This window comes from Vulpes lagopus, chromosome 8, assembly GCF_018345385.1.
Source record: "Vulpes lagopus strain Blue_001 chromosome 8, ASM1834538v1, whole genome shotgun sequence".
Lineage (NCBI taxonomy): Eukaryota > Metazoa > Chordata > Mammalia > Carnivora > Canidae > Vulpes > Vulpes lagopus.
The window spans coordinates 20,490,524-20,509,494 of record NC_054831.1 but is presented as its reverse complement, the minus strand read 5'-3'; the positions used below and the strand labels follow the sequence as shown (position 1 = coordinate 20,509,494).

Below are 18,971 nucleotides of genomic sequence, written 5' to 3'. Positions count from 1 at the left end.
CCCTCCATCACAGCTCCCTACAACCAGCCCTGTGCCTAAGGCTGGAACTCCCCAAGACTTGTCCTTGCAGAATGAAGGTTTCCCATCAATGGCCTGGTTCTGCCCTCCAGGAACTGACTCTCTACAACCTGGAGTTTCTCAGCATTGCCTAGGACAGGACAGGCTGGATTTTGATAATAAATGGAAGGGAATAGAGACTGGAGAGGAGCAGGAAAAAAAATAGGTGGCAGGGGCTCCCCTCTGACCCAGAGATAGGTGGCAACACTCCTGCTGCACCAACAGGATGCTCTCTACCGTGGTCCCCTTCTCCACTGGCCTCTCCTCCCCACTCCCCTTCCTTCTAGACTCTCCCCATGCCCTGCAGGCTAAAAAAAAAAAAAAATTTAAATACCCAACAATACTGATTTACTTGTAAATTCTAAAGCATGCCAGACTCTCATTTGCCAGAGCCCACATGCCTCAATCCATTCATCCATGCCTCTCTTTTGGCTGGACACGTCCTGCTGCCTGCCCCACAATTGGACTCCAGAGCAAATCCTGACCTGCCTTCAAGCCTCGCTGGAGGTCCCCCCCTGACCCTCTCAGGCAGATTCTAAAGATTTCTTCTCCTCAGGTTCCCCTGAACCTTAGTATAGGGATGATCACGTTATATGGTAAGCTTTTATTTGTTGGGTCTTCTCAGTAGCCTGCAAGTTCTTTGAGAACAGGAACCGTATCTGCAGCTCTACTGCCTAGATGGGTATCCATCACGTGGCATAAGAAACATCAGCTGAATGGATGAATGAACAGGGTTTTCTTAGCCAGAGAAACCACAACGCTAATTAACTTTGTTTAAACAAAGTAAGAGCTGTGATGGCACTGGGGAAATAACCACATCCCCGTTATCACCCTCTACCAGCCCACATGAATGCAGCCGCAGCCACCTAGCACCATATTGTCAGTTCTCGGATCCAGCAGGTCCTCGCTACTGTTACATCAGAAATCGAGAGCACCTCAAATCGAGAGCACATACTGAGACCATGTTCACATGCCTGATGTCCCCCCTGCCCAAGGACAGAGGCCCAGCAACATGCCACCAGATGACCAGGACAGGAGTCTGCATTTGGCCTGGTATCAGTTGGGTGGCCTTGGACAAGTCACTTACCCTCTCTATTCTGCAATTTCCTCATGGGAAGTGGGGGACACTTCCCACCCTGTTTATCTTATGGAGTGTGAAAAGGAGGGTCCCAGGAGAAAGCAGCGGTGTGTAAAGGGCTTTGTACCAATCAGCACAGAAGGTCTATTATCTGTTCTATTGAGAAGTGGGGGATGCCCACCCGAGGCAGGAAGGGACTGGCCTGGGAGATTTCCAGTTCAGCCAGGAGTTCCCCAGGCCTGCAGGCTAAAGAGCCTCTGCCAACTTCCCTCCCTGGCACAGGGTAGTAACCTGCCCATCCCCCTGGAGAGCACAATGAAGGATGGTCACAGAGGCAGCAGAACAGGACTCCCTCTGGACCATGTGGGGAGACCAGAACAAATCTAGAGTGGGCAGAGGCAGCCACAGCAGCCAACCAGGACAGTGAACCCTGCTTTTTTGGGGGGTGTATCTGATTCCAGGTATTCTACTTCATTTCTAGGAGCATCCTTGTGCTGGTCACATCAGGTGCCCCTATGCAGGGCTAGGAAAACAGACTCAAAACCAAGCTCTCACATCACACATCAAGAGAAGTGTGACTAGGAGTCAGTGAACAAGCAGAGTGGCCTCAAAATAAAGCCTAAAGTCAAACCACAATGACATACCACCTCACTCCTCAACGTCTCCCCACACGGCTGGGGTAAAAACAACGGACAATAACAAGTGTTGGCAAGGGTATGGAGAAATCGGAGCCTTCCTACACCGCCGGTGGGAATGGAAAATTGGTGCCACTGGAGAAGTTTGGCAGGGTCTCAGAAAGTTAAAGATAGAATTAGCTTAAACCCCAGCACTCCCTCTCCTGAATATATACCCAAGACAAATGAAAACATATGTGCACCCACAAACTTGTCCACCAACGAACATTGTATCATTCACAACAGCCACAGAGTAGAAACAATCCAAATGCCATCAACTAGCCAATGGATAAGCGAAATGTGGTCTATCCATACAACACACTATTACTCAGCCATAAAAAAGAATGAAGTGCTAATTCATGCTACGACACGCATGAGCCTTGAAAACGTTCTGCTAAACGCAGGAAGCCAGATGCAAAAGAGGCCACGTGTTATGTAATTCCATTTATGTGACATGTCCAAATCCACCGAGATGGAGAGTAGCTGAGTGTCTCTGGCCTGAGCTGGGAGTCGGGTATAGCTGCTAGTCGGTATGGGGTTTCTTTTTGGGGGTGGTGAGAATGTTCTGACATCAGATGGAGTTATGGTTGCACAATTCTATGAATATACAGAAAACTACTTAATTGAACACTTGAAAAGAGTAAGTTTTATGGCCTATAAATTATACATATTTTTTTTAGCTTTTAGAGAGTTAATATAGCTTGTGCAAACCAACATATAAATAATGAATCAACAAATGAAGGAAGGAAGGAAGCCTTAACTAATGAGACTCTTAGCATCTTTTCTTGATGAAGTTCTTAGGAACAAGCAGAATGGATAGGCAGGGGTTTTTAGCAAACTGCCTTCAGGACAAAGAGAATTGGAAAAGGCAAGGGTCAAGCCAATCCATGAAGAGGGAATGCAATCAGGAAAATAACATTTTCTGGCACAGTCATGGATGGAAAACCCATCGGTCGCTAGGGGCCACTTTTAACTGGCAAGGAGACAATGGAAATCGGGGATTTATGTCATAGAAACAGAAATGTTGCGCAGAATGTGGTTTCGGGATCACCTGACTCTTGCAACTGAGACATGAAAGTCATATGCCTATTCACTCAAGCCAAAGGCAGCAGGAATACAGTTGAATAAAAATTTTCCATCTCCCTAGAGAGGGGAATCTCTTTCTTCTTTATCAGCCTTTCCAGTCTGTCTTTTGCTGAGGTATCTTGCCATTCCATGAAAACCCCCGTTTTGCCACAAAGAGGAATGATACCTTGCTCAGCTAGTCTCCAGAAGGTGAGCTTTCTTGTAGAGATGAGCTTTGCATGGTGGAAAAGCTTCTCCTCTTAAGAGTGAGTGAACTGCCAGCACTCACCGTTGGTAGTGAACAAAAATGCACACAAGGTACGCTAGTACAGATATAAACATGCCCCATGAGAGAAAGGGCACACCAGCAGTCTCAGACCTGTCGCCAAGGTCACACCACCCCCTGAGCTCTGGATTCCCTGCTGCAAAGTGAAGAGACAGCAGTAAACAATCTCTAAGACACAGCCCTCACCTGGAGCTTGCATTCTCCATACCCCAGTAACAAAGACTTTGGTGTTAAAATTTTACCTGTCCTTGGAGCCAGCCATTATTTAAAAGTACCTTTTTCTAATTAAACAAATGGGCCTTTTCCTAGAATATAAGGGAGAAAATGATTGGGTAGCTTAAATTTCCCACTAAGCAGGATATAAAATTCAGCAAAGCAAGTCCTCCTTTCCCAAAGTAAGATGTAAACTATGTTTCCTGGTGCCAGAGGAGAACTCTCCAATAACAGAGCTAAGTGGTCTCAGCAAGAAAAGAAGTTTAGGCGATGGAGAAGATGTGCTGCTATAATGTCCAAAATAATACGATTTCAGAGTTATGTGGACCATTTTGAGCAAATCTCAATGGAAGGAGAGATGTATATATGATGAAACGTGAGGTAACTGCTGAAGTCAATCACTACAAATGTATCCCTTCAAATACTTCAGTGTCCAGGTGTCATGATATTAACTGTTAGGAGCAAAACAGGGCTGTAGGGCCCATTCCTCCCTCAAACATAACCTGCCCAAGCCCAATCAACTACATCGCCCCCACTGAATCCTTTCTGCAACCCCAGCAGGCAAGAAAGTCTGATCCAGGCCCTTCAGGAAACCAACAAAACCAAGACACAAATAAGGGACAACCTGCCTGAGCTAATAAATATGCAGCAGGGTCAATTCCAGAATTAAGGTCTCGGATTCCTAGCGTCATGAAGATGTGTCGTCAAGAAGTGTAGGCCTCAAATTCTTTCCACTACACCTCATGGTGCTCCTTGGATTATCTCCATAAAGGAAAAAACAATGTGCAGAACAGCAATCTCAACTCGGAAAAACTGTCAGATTTTCCTCCCTGTCCTTGGTTCTCCTCAAACGATGCCATCTGCCCGAGGTGTTTCCCAATCAGCCTTGCAAAGAGCTGAGCCCAGTGAACCTCGCAGGGGACCATGCCAAAGTGAGTCAGAAAAAGGAGGAAAGACGAGGCCCAGGCAAGGGCAAGGAGACCTTTGAAGCAGCTTGCGTGACAGGACTCAGCACAATCTGGCCCCACATGGAAAAGAGCTCCTGGGCCTCCCAGAACCAGGGGTAAGTTCAGCTGATGAATGCATGGCATCGGTTACTCCTCTCGATTGCTCTCCAGATACACCCCAGGACACGGGGAGGGCGGGCGGGGAATCTAGGGCATCAATCCAGTGCTTCTGTTGGACAGCAAGATACCCTCGACCCCCATTGTGGTGAGCATCTTCCTCAACTGGACACAGCCTCCTGCTTAAGGAAGATGGTCACTATCTGATCACTCCCTCCCTGGATACTATAGAAAAAATAATTTTAAATGAAAGTTGGGGGTGCGTCTGGGTGGCTCAGTCGGTTAAGCATCTGCTTTGGGCTCAGGTCATGATCTCAGGGTCCTGGGATGGAGCCCCCCCCATCAGGCTCCCTGCTCAGACGGGCAGCTCCCTGCTCCCTGCTCTTCCTCTCCCTCTGCCTGCCATTTCCCCTACTTGTGCTTTCTCTCTCTCTCTCTCAAATAAATAATTTAAAAAAAAAATTAAATAAGTAAATAAAGTTGGATCAAAGAGCAGTATAAAGCTTTAACACCAAAATCTTTCTGTTCCTTGGGGATGGATAGTAGCCCAATGCCTGACCACAAACTCTAGGTGGGGGCTGCATCTGGGATATCTGTGAAGCACCCGACAACACTGGCACAGAGAAGCATTCATGAGCACACTTTTTAATTGTTAAAAGGCAAACAGTACCCTTTTATTCTGTGATCTGCAAGTGCCGTCAGCCCAGAGCTTGGCTCAGAATCCCAGTCCCAACATTTGCAAGCCCCATGGCTTTCTACAAGTCACCTGGCTTCTCTGGGCTTCCCACTTCCTCATTTATGGCATGAGCATAAGCCCACCTATCTTCAGGGCTAATGGAAGGACTAGAAATGGAATGTGTAGGGCTGGCCCGGCACCGATGCCCCAATAAGTAACACCAATTACCTGCTCACTCTGAATTACCCCCACATTCTTCTAACTATCTCAAGTGCAAAAGAGTCATGCAGCTCTGCCCTGTGAGTCCTTGCAGGCCAGTGGCATGGTCCAGAGAGCAGCCACTGGGTCATTCACCTTCAAGCTCATCTGAGGACAAAAGAATTCAAGGCAAGCCCCTAAGAGGAAGAGTGATGCTCATCTGGGTTTACCTGAGACCACCATGGTTGACTCCATTGTCCTCAGGAGCACCCCCTCTCGCTCCCAAACGTGCATTCACCTGGACAAAAACTGAAATGGCCATTCCACCTATAGGGCTGAAGCCCCCATATAATGGCATAAAATGACACTTAAAACATACCACCACTCCTGGGCTCGAGCTGCAACACTCTGTTGGATCTGCATATAAAATTCTAAAGCAAAAATTATATTTTCTCCAAAATACTAACTCCACCCCCCTCCACTGAGCTCTGTGTATCCCCAAAATATCTGTCCACGCCTCAGGGAATGGTTTTCTACCTAAATTCTCCTCTTGCCTTCACAATGGGTTTGTTCTACTTGTATTTTGTCACCCACGATTTTGTAGCTAATGAATCCACGCAAGAAATAAATAAATTATAAATAATAAAGACTCCCAGCTGGATGAAAGCAGCAGGAGATGTGCCAGTTGAGGGAAAAGCAGCTACTCATATCTGCCAGAACTGGCCAATGACGGATCAGGGACCAGTGCTTTCATCTCCAAGGGGTCTGACATGGTCCTTTCACTTGATGTCAAAAACAGGTCATGCCCCATGTCTGCCCGGATTGGAGAGAGCTCAGCATTCTGCCCAGACTCTCCCACCATGCTCGGAGTGTTGGGCTCTATATGGCTAAAGTCCTCCTAAGTGGGACACCCACTGGGGAGGAATTTGTCCCCGATGCCAGAGGCATGACTCTAGGCTGGGCACGGGAAGCTCGGTGAGCTGAGGGCAAGGAGGGGTTTCTGCAGGTTCAGCAACAAATGCAACCTCCTTGCAGAGACTGTAATGTATCCACCACAAGAAACAGAGAGGCCTGGGTGTTCAGCACGGTGACAACCAAGTATAAAGTTGGCCTCATCTGAATTCCTGTTTGGCTGAGAATTCCAATCTAGCAAGAGTTATTGACTTGATGAGCTGTTTCCTGGTGACATCGCTTTGCATCTGTGGGGCGGAGTGTGTTGTCAAGAAATTCGAGCTCCAAGTTTTCCAGTGATTTTTTGGAGGTGGAGCGGAAAGTGAAAAGTACAATTTTAAATTTCTGTGTAAGAAGCCATTTTAGAGGGCTTCATAGATAGGCAGACAGATAGATGGTCGTTTTCCCAAGATAGTCGTTCTTCTTACTATGTTCAGAATACAAAGTCCATTACAAAAGGGCTTGAAGACAAAATAAGCCTTGAACTCACCAAGTGGCAGCAAAGTGAGATAAGCCATCTGGAATTAGCTGGCATGTGACTGCACCCTTGGAGCAGGAGAGATGAAGAGCACATCAATAGACAGACCCTTCGATAAGTAGGTAGATATTAAATTGCATAGATGCATCAGACAGATAATATAGATTTATCTAGATGCTAGGTAAGAGATATAGCTAGATATACAGACTAGATAGAATAGATGATGTCACATATAGAGATGAGAGAGAAGATAAATGAAAGACAGACACAGAGATGAGACAGACACACAATAGAGTATTTAAGTAGATAGACAGATCAACCGATCCACACATGTACCAAAAGTGTCACAATAATCATTTCCAAAGAGTGGTACAAACAACCTTGCTTGCTGTGCGCACATAAGTCCGACGTACAGGACAGCATTGTCCCCATGTTCTAGACGTGGAAACTGCCATCTAGAACTAAGGTATCACATGACCATACTCAAGCAGCGAGTACTAGAAAGGGAAACTAAACAGAGGTCTTCGGCCCCTTGGAGCTCTGCTGCCCCAGCCCTGTTGTGTTGCCCTCTGAAGCATGGTCCAGTAAATTCCACCCACTGGGAAGACAGAGGCCAGGACAGAAAATCTGAACAGTTGCCTAAAGTCTCTGATTCTATGTTATTACCAGGCTCTTTTGAGTTCTCCCTCATAGGCTCCCCACAAAGAAGGATTTCAGTTCTGACCTATCATTAGAGGGAGATTAGGTCATAAACACTATTGATTCGATCTAAAGGCACTAGGGTTTTCTCAGGGAAACCAGCCCAGCAGGTGGCCCATGGGGCCAGGGACATCAAATACTCATCCCAGCCCCCATTCCAGCCTTTCCCCCTACCCCCGTCCCAGGCCCCCATCCCAGGCCTCCATCCCAGACCCCCATCCCAGGCCCCCATCCCAGGCCCCCATCCCAGGCCCCCATCCCAGGCCCCATCCCAGCCCCTGTCATTGACCTTCAGCATTCCTTCCCCACCTACCTTCCACCCCACTTCTGCAAGTCCTAACCAGTGCCCTACTAGGGCATTAGCCAAGTACAATCTTCCAGCACACCAAGGACAGCAACTGAAGGGAGGCCCTTGTTGGTGACATTAGCTCAGCCCCACCATGTTTCTTTAGCTTCTGGAGGACACCTGCTGGCTGCAAAATCCACACACCCCAGGTCATGACAGTGCAATCCCCCTCCCCCTCCCTTCACAAAGAGGACAGGATACAGCAGGAAATGGTGGCAGAGGGCACCTCCAGCTTTTAGAAAACCTTGACAGTGGCGCCCCTGGGTAGCTCAGTGGTTGAGTGTCTTTGGCTCAGGTCATGATCCCGAGGTCCTGAGATCAAGTCCCACATCAGGCTCCCTGCAGGGAACCTGCTTCTCCCCTGCCTATGTCTTTGTGTCTCTTATGAATAAATAAATAAAATTCTGGAAGGAAGGAAGAGAGAGGGGGGGGGGGAGAAAAGAAAAGAAAGAAAAGAAAAGAAAAAAAAGAAAGAAAGAAAAGAAAAGAAAAGAAAAGAAAAGAAAAGAAAAGAAAAGAAAAGAAAAGAAAAAAAAGAAAGAAAACCTTGACAGATATTTATTCAATTTCAGCTGAAGACCAGCTGTTGGAACAAGCACCTAGATCCACAGCTCTTAACCCCAGCCATCACCTGGAATTTTTAAAAAACTAATGCCCAGGCCACCTAGAACAATTAAGTCAGAAGTTCTGGTCTCTGCAGTTTATGAAGAGTCCCCAGGGGGATTCTAGGCGCGCCACCGAGGTTTCTAACTACTGCTCTGGCTCACTGCAAAATTCCCTTCCCTGGACAGGCAGCCTCGGCCAGAACCCCAGCCCCCCACTGCATCCTCTCTATCATTAGGGGAACATTTAGTCACATTCAAAGAGAGCTGCCTCCCAAATGGGTTAACCAGAAAGAACTCTAATTTCTACTCACTGTAATTACCCTTTATCATTACCATGGCAGTTAGGATGGATTAAAAGCAAGAAATTTGGGTAAATGGCTTCCCCCAACAAGAGCAGAAAAGTCAGAGGCAGAGCCCTCGAAACCCAAAGAAATAAATTATCATTTTCCAAGAAGAAATAGGGAAGTCTTCTCCAAGAGGAAAAAAGAGAAAAGCAGCCCAAAAGGAGTGAGGTGGGGCTAGAACTATGAATGGTAGGTCAGAAAACGCAAACACCTAGGCGAGCCACTCCCTCAGACAGGCATTTTTCTCTTTAAAACACTGTGCATCATTAATTTTGCAAACAAGGACAGAATGTTTACCTATTATGGGCTTTCATGAAAAGCCAAGCAAAGCAGTGCAAACCTATGCAGGAGAAGTGACATGGGTGCTCTGTCCCATTCCTGTCTTGAACCGAAAGATACGTTGCACAAAACCACCCCAAAGTTACAGTGCAGTTGGGAGTTTCTTAAATGACTAAGTGGGTAAGTCCCTTCTTACTGAACACCCTTTCTCCTAGAACTTAACATGGAGCTAGGCAGGGAGCAGTCACATGGCTACGTAGGGAAGGGAAGCAATGGAGAAGGCAGTAATGGAATGGGGTGGTTTCCGAACTAAGCTTCGCCAAGCACTAAGGATTCCCCAAGCGCTAAGGATTCCCCAGAGGCAGAAAGGCTGCCAAGATGGGGAACACAGTGAGAAAGGGGGCGAAGACCTGGGCCCTCCCACAGCCCACTCTTCCAGCCAGAGCAGCTCCACCTTCATCAGCCTTATCTGCCACGTGGTAGAGGGGACAGGAAGGGGGAGAGGGGAGGCCTGTCCATGTAGGATTGCACATGAGAAGAGTGGTCCCAGGACAATGATGTGAAACTATCAAGGTAGAAGCAGCAATGCAGTCCAGATGTAGGTCCAGATTCATTCAGCTCTTTATTAGGCAGCCAGCAAAGGCAGCTTCCACGTATGCAAGGTGCCATATACAATCGGATCCGGCATTATCTGTGCCCTCCAGAAATCTTTGCTCAGCTTACAGAGCCAGGACACAGAGCAAGGGTGTCCTCGGACATGTCTGTGTCATTCAGGCTCTTATATAGCCACATGGAACCCTGATCCCTCAGGATGCTGACCCCTGAAGCCTATCCCTCACATCTAGAGACTGGGAAGACCTCGCTGGAGTGCAATGTTTCCACTTCCCCTGCTACTACTCCTGGCTCCAGCCGCCATTGTGGATTGTGGGCAACAGAGTCAACAGGAAGCTCCCAAAAGTCTAAACATCCCGCTCTATGGGAAGCCAGAGAATAGGCTCTGGGTGCATCCGAGTACTGAGACTCCCCAAACTCCGTGTACAGCATTCACACACAGAGCCAGAACCGGATCATGGAGGATGCAGATGCCTTCTTAGGAGATAAAGGCCTACCTACCACCCCCTTTGCAGGCGGGGATGAATTCCAAAGTTGGAACTGCCAGCTCTCAGAGCCAGAAGCCAGCAAGAACCCCCCGAGTAGATTAGGATAATCATGACAATATCTACAGGGCCTAGAGACCCGAATGGGAATACCTCTGTTTCTAGAGGGGCCTTACCCCAAACCCACAGGACTACAAGGCTGGCTGGTCAAGCCCAACCCAATGGGTCTCCTCATCTTTTCCCTCCCTTCCTGCATTCTGCTCAGCAGGTGTTAGGTGATCAACCCAAAATCCTGCCCGGAGTAGACAGATGTTCATGGCTGAGAGTCATGGTGCCACCTGCGCAGGCCCCGCCCCTTGGTGTCTGCTCGCACAGTGACCTCACCCACGTGGGCCTGGGGAGACAGAGCAGCGGAGGGCAAGAGGCGACGAGAGCCCATCGGCTAACGTGGCTTTCTAATCGCCAGACCGCGGCCAGATTCTGTGGCCGCAACTTTGGTCCTGGACTCTGAAACTTTAGTCTGATGTGGTCGGCCGTTTTTGTAAACACTTTCTAACCCGAGTCAAATGAATGGTGCAAAGGGAATAATCAAAGTATCAATTACAGGCGATTTATATTATAGTGTGTGTGTGTGTTCACACATGTGTACTCATCAGAAGCAGGGAGTTAACCCAAATGCCACATGGATGAAAAAATGACAAGCAGTGAATGTACCACAGTGACACTCGGAGCCACGTCTCCTGAGGAAAGCCCAGCCAGCAGGGCCGTGGGAAGCCTCCTCGCCTTTCCGTCAGGCCTCCAGCCTCCAGAGGCAAGACTCTCCAGAAAGGACTGGGGTGGACCTGCCCAAGGTGTGTCAGGGTATGACTGCCCAATCTCCCACAGGAGGACCGCGTGAGTGTGTGCTACCCTGCCTCCTCCTGAAAGAACAGTCCAGGCGGAGGGGGAGAGGAAGCTGCCCCTGATCACGACCTTAGGCTGATGCATGGGCCCCGGGCTCTCCCCTCATGTTGCCCTCTCTCAACTGCTGCCCTGGGTGACTACGGGGTGGGGGCAGCAGACACAAGGGGTCACCTCTGGAGATATCTGCTTCAGTTGAAATGACCATGATGGACCTCAGACATGCTAACCCCACCCCAGGATTCTCAGTCCTCTGGCATCACGCTCAGATGAAGCATGAAACCAAGTCCCCTTAGAGTCTCCATTCATTCATTCATTCATTCATTCATTCATTCATTCAACTGGAAGCCATCAGTGGAGCACCTGAGGGGGGAGATACTGCTGGGCGGGTGGGGAGTACTCAAATGAAAGAGGTCTTGATCAAGCTGTAACACAGGATGGATGCCATACTGGCCATGGGATAAAAAACCCAGTGTCTGCCAAGGGACAAAGAGGCCACAGTACATTACAGTGAACGGGGCTCTGGGGGAGCTCTAGGACAGAGGTAACACCTAGCTGGCCCTTGAAGGGTAATTAAGATTCCCAGAGGCAAAGAAAAGAAGGTAAGGGCATCCCTGGCTGAGGTGACAACATGAGTCCAGCCTGGAGCATCAGGACTGAGTCAGGTTGTGAGGGCTCTGTTGCTTGAGCTGCGTTCTCCAGATAAGAGAGAGCCAGAGGGCTTCACCGGAGGGAGATGGCATGATGCCCACCATGCCAGACAAAGAGCCTGGGGTGCAAGGAGATATGCAGGCTGTAGAGACAGGACCCCAGAGGCAAGTGAGACTCTTCAGGAGGCTGGGGCAAAAATCCAGTACAGACAACAGAAGTATGAATGCATCAGTTGCAGTCGTGCAGTGGGTGCAAGGGATCAGAGATGAAATCCTCCCAAATCCACACAGGGTGACTTTATGGGTTCAAACCAGCATGACTGTGACAAACACCCTGTCTGGAGTTGGGCACCAAAAGAGAGGGATGGCTAGATGGAGATGCCTGAGGCACATCCAGTGGGCCCGCATCTAAAAGGTGACAAGTCCAGAACTCAGAGAGGCCCCTTCCAGTGCTCACCAGCCCTCAGCAGCAGCAGTCTGTCCTCACTTCTCTGTACTCAAGTCCCGCCCCGGTCTCTGCTGTATGGTGTTGGGGCTCCACCCCTCCAGAGAGCCTGCAGTTCAGGTTAGCAGAAGTGACAGTCAGGCTCTCTTCTCTGAGCTGTGGCTCCTGGCCCTTGGACATCTAGAATGCAGAGATCTGGCTTGGATCCCTGAGATCCGTACTCACGAACAGCTCAAGTGCATGTGACAATCACCAGAGTCAAACACAAGTTCACAGGTGCCACCAGCACACTGTCTACTTCAGTAGGTTGGGTGGAGCCCAAGAAGTTGCACAGTTTAAAATGCACGCAGGTGACACTGGAGTACACAATCTGATGACCACACGTGGAGAACCCCGCTCCCTCCTGCAGCTGGAGCTCTTTTCTCTGGCTCTATTAGGAAAGTAGAGATCCAGAGATGAGATGGAATAATTTTAACTTACCATATCCAAGTGCTTACTACAGGCCAAGTACTGTTCCAATGTCTCCAAGTCAACCTTTGTAACAACTTTACCCATTTTGCAGATGAGACCTCTGAGGCTTAAAGTCACACAGCTGGCAGATGGTAGAGCCGGAAATGTAGGTGTACTGTCTACACCTGCCACTTATACCAACACACAGGTGTCAGCAAATAATGCCCTTCCCTCTGGCCTCAGATTTCCCCTCTATAAAATGGAGGTAACCATTCCCATCTGCTTCCCAGGAGATGCTGGGTCTTAACTCTGATGATCATAAAGCTCCCAGGGAGCCAGCAGCATTTTCCCCAAGCTGCAACTCCCGCCACCTCCCTGACCCCTCAGCCAGTCTAGAAGCTTCCTGCAGGGCATGTCTGGAGGCTCCGCCCACCCATCCCTGGATGGAAAGGGCAAAGTTGCCCTGCACTGAATGCCCCTTACAAAGATCTCCTTGTGCCATTCTCAATGGGAGGCTCTGTTTGATGGCAATAATATTATTTTCTGCTGCTGACGCGTCACCTCCATTTTTAAACTTGGACTGCTCCGCTACATTTGCACCTTGGGCAGTGCCGGTTCAGACGGACCTGAGGAGCACGCAGCAAAGGGCATGTGCTTGTAGCAATGCGGGAAGATGGGAGCAAGCGGGTGTGGGCAGTGGTGCACTGATTTACTTTGATGGCTTGTTCCCCCAAGTTTTCACCCAAATCTTTGCAAGTGCCCTAAGCATTTCCTTTTGGCCTCAATACTCACTGAAGAAGCTACAGTCTCCATGAAGGAGCAGGTCAAAGGTACCAACAAAGTCACATCAAGCTAGCTCTCCCTCTTTGCAAAATAGTCTCCGCAAAGTGCCCCTGTGCCGGGCGCTCACTGGAAGCAATGCAGAATGCATGACCAGCAAGCAGAAAAAATCCTGATTTCCTCAAACCTGTATTATTACCACTTACATCTTGAGGGAAGGGCAGGCCAGCGGGAATTATATAGACGTCAATAACCATGGGTGGTTATTTGCAAGGAATATTTTTATCAGGCTATAAAAGCAGTGGAGTTTGGGATGTGACAACTCCAACCATATCCCCACCACTGCTGATTACTTTCACTCTTTGAAGTTTGCTCATTGAATTCCCCTACTCTTTGGCCTAACTGACTGCATCACAAACCCTACATTAAAACATGATCGCAGGACACCTGGGTGGCTCGGCGGTTGGCGGCGGTTGGCGTATGCCTTCGGCTCACGGCGTAACCCCAAGATCCAGGATCAAGTACCACATTGGGCTCCTTTGCAGGGAGCCTCCTTCTCCCTCTGCTTGTGCCTCTGCCCCTCTCTCTGTGTCTCTCATCAATAAATAAATAAAAACTTTATTAAGAAAAAAAAAAGAAAATGAGGCCAAAGAATGGGTCACAGGTCACATGTAAGGAGTGGAAGGCACATTCAAGGACACAAGAGAGGAGAAAACAGAACGATGGGGTCTTTCAAGTAAGTCTGAGAGAAAACAGTTTTTATGCATCTGCTCAGCGAAGTGCATTTGATCAAAGGCAAACGGTCTCTGAGCTCAGTGAATCACCAGGTGTGGGGAGCTGAGATGGATATCCAGGGTCATATGGTGCATATTCTTCATTGTGCACATTGAGCAGCCCCGCTAAGTGAAGTGACTGGCCCACAGTCACACAGCAAGTTAATGCTGGAGGGAGACCAGAATGCCAGACTCCTGGTTAGCAGCCTCTCCCCCCATGGAGCGCTCCTGCCCAGCAATCCCTCCAATGAGACATCCTTGACTACTCGCTCAGGAATATTATTTGTGGCTTATTAACACTCTGTGACCAATGTGGGGGCCTACAGGCCCCTCATGTGAACTCTAGATGGAGACAGGTTATAACCTTGGTTTGGCCCTGCAGGCTTATACCCAAGCAGCCTGTGCTCCTCAAAGCTCTAATGTGACTCTGCAGCCGGCTCTGGAGGATAGGTAGCAATGCCCACCAGTACCAAGTGAGTCCTAACAGATACCATGGACAAAATAGCAGCCTTCTCCAGGTCAGGGTCCTGAGGTGTGTGTGGAGGATCACCCCCACCTTGAGTAGCCCCCACTGGGTTAGAAGGTGATGTGCTCCGCAAAAAAAAAAAAAAAAAAAAAAAAGGTAGCAAGGCTTAAATATGCAGGCTGTGTCATTGGAAAGCTGAACAGGAGAGAACGTTCCCTGATCCTTCAATCATTCTGAAGACCAGGACTGACGAAGACCAGGGACATGCAATTTAAAATGCAAGGGAGGATCAGACGAAGAGGGGAAGGCAAGGCAATGTTCCCCTGGGCAGGGCAGTAGGATTAAAAAAAAAAAAAGGAAGCTGAGACCCTGAAGTTATAAGGGGAAAAGACCACTATTCTGAAACACAAGCAGTAGGTCTCTCTAAAGTATAAAAATAGCGGAGTTCTTTCTACTTTGACCCTCTTCTGAACTGAACTGTAAGTTTTAAAGACTATGTATTTACCTTCACTCTCAGATAAACTTTTTTTTTTTTAACCTATGTGTGTGATGGGCCGCTGTGTGTAGCTTGCCCACCTTCTCAAAGACAAGATAAGATCTGTCACAGGGACATCAAGAGACACATTGGAAACTGACATTCTACAAGCAAATTCTTAACATGTGTGCTATGACTCCAAGAAATAACACTTTAGATTCAGCTGAATGGAAAGCATGAATTCTTTGGAGCAACGCATGAAGGATACCCAGCTGTTAGTGCCAGCAATTTTCATATCTAAATGACACTTAATGATATCTGTGGCTCCCTCTCCAAGCAGGACCACCCAATTTCATTTATGTCAAAGCCAGGCCAGGATATATTCCTCCCATTTGATTTTCTTAGCAGTGGAATAGAGAGGTTCAGCCTTCCACATTTCATTTATGGCACCCCATCCTCATCCCAGGAAGAGGCACCCTCAGGAATTCTTTAAAAATGAAATTTCAAATATTTTGGAGCAAAGACTCGAAACTGAGAGCTTTGACAATTGCTCCCAACGCTGTGTGTTTAAAGTGACCACCATCAAATCACATTTTCAGGTTAAGGAAGACAAAAATTCCAGAGGTAGAAGCAAGAAGCCATTCCTTCTACCCTACCACAATTCTCTAGAACCATATTCTCAAGTTCAACTAGATGACTCCAAGTCAGACAGAAAATGAGGACAAGGAAACAGGACAAATGGTTGGCCCACTCCCACCCACTTCTGAGGTAAATGAATCCCCTGCTCGGTCCAGCAACTTTTTGAAGGAAAGAATCAAACAACAAAGACTCATTTTCAAATAATAATGGCTCCCAAGCTCTAAGATTATTATTTTTAAGCTATCTTACTGATCATGGTGGTTCCCCCAGCCAGGGCTGCCTTGGTGCCTTGAAAGAAGTCATCAGCGGAGGTCATTCCTTGGTCAGGCATCTGGAAGCGGGTATGGACATCAATCCCTCCAGGGATCACCATCCTAGAATGGGCTTCAATGGTCTTCACCCCTCCTGGCACAATCAGGTTTTCCCCTATTTGCCTAAATAAACAGGATGGATGATGACAGTTGTCAATAAACCATCCCTGAACCAAACGGCATCTGACAGGACATTTCACAAAGCCATATACTATCCTTCCCTAGGTTCTGCAGACTTTTTGGATTACTATTCATATTCACATTATGTGTGCTTCCCCAGTCCCTACTCCCAACTAAGAGGCAAAGCAGAGCATACTAGAAAAAAAAAATTTTTTTCGAAAACAAAATTTAAATAAAGTACCAGAAGCCCTGATTGAAGAGGTTTAATCGCCAAAAAACCCCTAAGATCAAATGATAACAAGGCCCCAAGATATTTATATAAAAGGCCCCAACACTTTCTCTGTAACACATATACCTGAACTAATTATCAAATAGCAAATCTCTCCACACCTGGTTATACTTTACTTTTCAACCCCAAGAAAACAGGGGTGGAAAGGTTAGCAGTAGAACAAAGGGGGGTGGGGAACATAACAATTACAACTATTTAAAAATTTGGAAGAAGGGTGCCTGGGTGGCTCAGTGGTTGAGCATCTGCCTTTGGCTCAGGGCGTGATCCTGGGGTCCTGGGATCAAGTCCTACATCAGGCTCCCTACAGGGAGCCTGCTTCTCCCTCTATCTGTCTCTGCCTCTCTCTGTGTCTCTCGTGAATAAATAAAATCTTAAAAAAAAAAATTTGGAAGCACGTGCTCAGTTACTCAGATACTAAGGACAGAACAACTAATATTATGTTGGGGGACATGGATTTGTTTCCAATTTTTAAAAAACATCTGGGCTACATCTCGCTACTAGTTTTTTCAGAAGGAAAAAAGTAATCAAGGAGGAGATGATAAAGTTCTAAAACAAATCAGTGTTGACTAAAAATAGGACACAGGCTTGCTCACTTCTAGGCCAGTATCATGCTGCCTTCTAATTGGGGGAAAATGGAACATGAAAGTCATGGTATTTGAGAGCCTGGAGCGGAGAATGTCACAAGCAAACACACATGGAGAAAACATTAAATGTGGAAATGTTAAGACCTATTTTAGGTTCATAAATCAGGGTGTGAGTTTCCAGGCAACAGACACATCCACTTCAGTTTTCCACTCCTCCAAACTGGTTTGCTGCTAGCACTTGATGAATGCTGCTTATTTAAAAGATGTCATACGCTATAGTGTTTGTCTTTAAACAGATGCGCTCCTTCTCCAGGGCCCTGTGAGCTGCCCCAGTGAGGAGGGCAGGAGGCTACTGGTATATACTCAATAGACTCAGCTCACTTAACCCTCTGTCCGTTCTCCTCTGCCACATAATATACAATACGCACAAGGGCAGTCTTCTTTGTGCTTGTTGCCACTTACAGAATGAAACCCAAAATTCCCTCAGGATGAAGCAGTACTTTGTGTGTTACTTGGTAATGAATTTGGTGTCCTTTGGCCCCAGCAACTTGGGTTCTTAATTAAGAAAGCAGATGTGTTATCTTCAGAGAAGAGGCTGTACACCACGTTTGTGTCTTCGATTGGGCAATCGACTGAAACTGCGTTCTAGGAAAACCTTTAATGTATTCAATAGATCATGAACCAAGTATTTGAACTGGCAACCAGAGGACATTGTGTCACCTCGGTGAAAATAGTAAATTACATAACACATAAGGAAATGGGTGTGCATTTAACTGTGGCTCTGAATTCCCTAAATCTGAGTTTTCAAATTCACTAATTACCACCAATCAAAATGAGCTGAAACAGATCCTAAGTTAGTAAGCCTTTGAAGTCCTTATTAAAGTTTGATGCTACAAATGTGAATTGCAGGTACTGCTTAGGAATACTGGAAAGTACACAAATTTGTCTATATGATGAATTACACTTACTTGATCAAACCATCTTCCATGTATATGTCTGCATAGAATGACTGGTCATCATTAACAATTTTACCTCCTTTGATCAGAAGACGATCACTCTGAAATAAAGAAGTAATAAAGTCACAATTCATACGTGACCTATGAGAAACACTGGTACTGAGACAATGAGCTAAGGACGTATTTTTCACTATTCAAAAGAGACGCTCAAAATATGTCAATTTTGGAAAAGCTTTAGGGACAAAGGTGAACCTGATGTGACAACTTATTCATCACTTGATGAGTCAAACACTGGCAAAAGCTCAAAGCTTATCCTAGGTTTACAAACAAAACAAAACCAAAAAAAAAAAAAAAACCATCCCTTTCCAGTGAAAGAAAAGAGAAAGAAAATGAAAGAACAATCTCCCTTTGAAGAGCAGTGGAAACATTTCAGATAAAGAAGACAATATTTTTTTAAATGGCTTTAGGTTAAACGTCATTTAAAAAAAAAATATATATATATATATATATATATACACACCCACATGTAGGGAAGTCAATTCTTGGCAAGTTTCGTGTCGGGGAAAAATTAACCAAGTCTGTTGTCATGGGATACTCTACACAAACACACTTGATTCGACCACTGCAAAGTTTCATTTCAATATGTTCTGTATATTCACTTTTTATCTTTGAGGTAAATCACAGAGATTGTAACAGAGAGGAAAAAATACTTCCAGCATACACTACTTTCACTACTAAGCTGTTAAGAAAGAGGTAGAGTTTTGTGATCAAGTAGATGAACTGGCAAGTTCCAAAATCTACGTTGTTGATGCACTTATATTTTATATTTAATTGGTGCAAAATACATTCATGTGTATATATATGACAAGCAGCACATGAAGGCCACAAATACAACAGAAATATTACATTATGACTCATCTCTATCCCAAATGCTGTTGATAGAATGAGATTATTAACGGCCTGTGTTCAGTGGATATGCACCTGTGTTCTTCCAGACTCAGTTACCAGCTGAACCACAGACTG

At 46.7% G+C, this 18,971-nt stretch overlaps 1 protein-coding gene across 2 annotated transcripts in view; it reads right to left on the bottom strand.

The window, feature by feature from the left end:
• DPYSL2 (dihydropyrimidinase like 2) overlaps nt 1–18,971 on the bottom strand; it is a 136,890-nt gene that overhangs the window by 52,268 nt on the left and 65,651 nt on the right. For both annotated transcript variants that reach the window (XM_041766354.1, XM_041766355.1), the window contains exons 2-3: nt 17,961–18,049; nt 15,938–16,122 (exon numbers count right to left, since the gene is read on the bottom strand). In XM_041766354.1, coding sequence (XP_041622288.1) covers nt 15,938–16,122; nt 17,961–18,049 — 274 coding nt within the window. The remainder of the gene's footprint in view (nt 1–15,937; nt 16,123–17,960; nt 18,050–18,971) is intronic.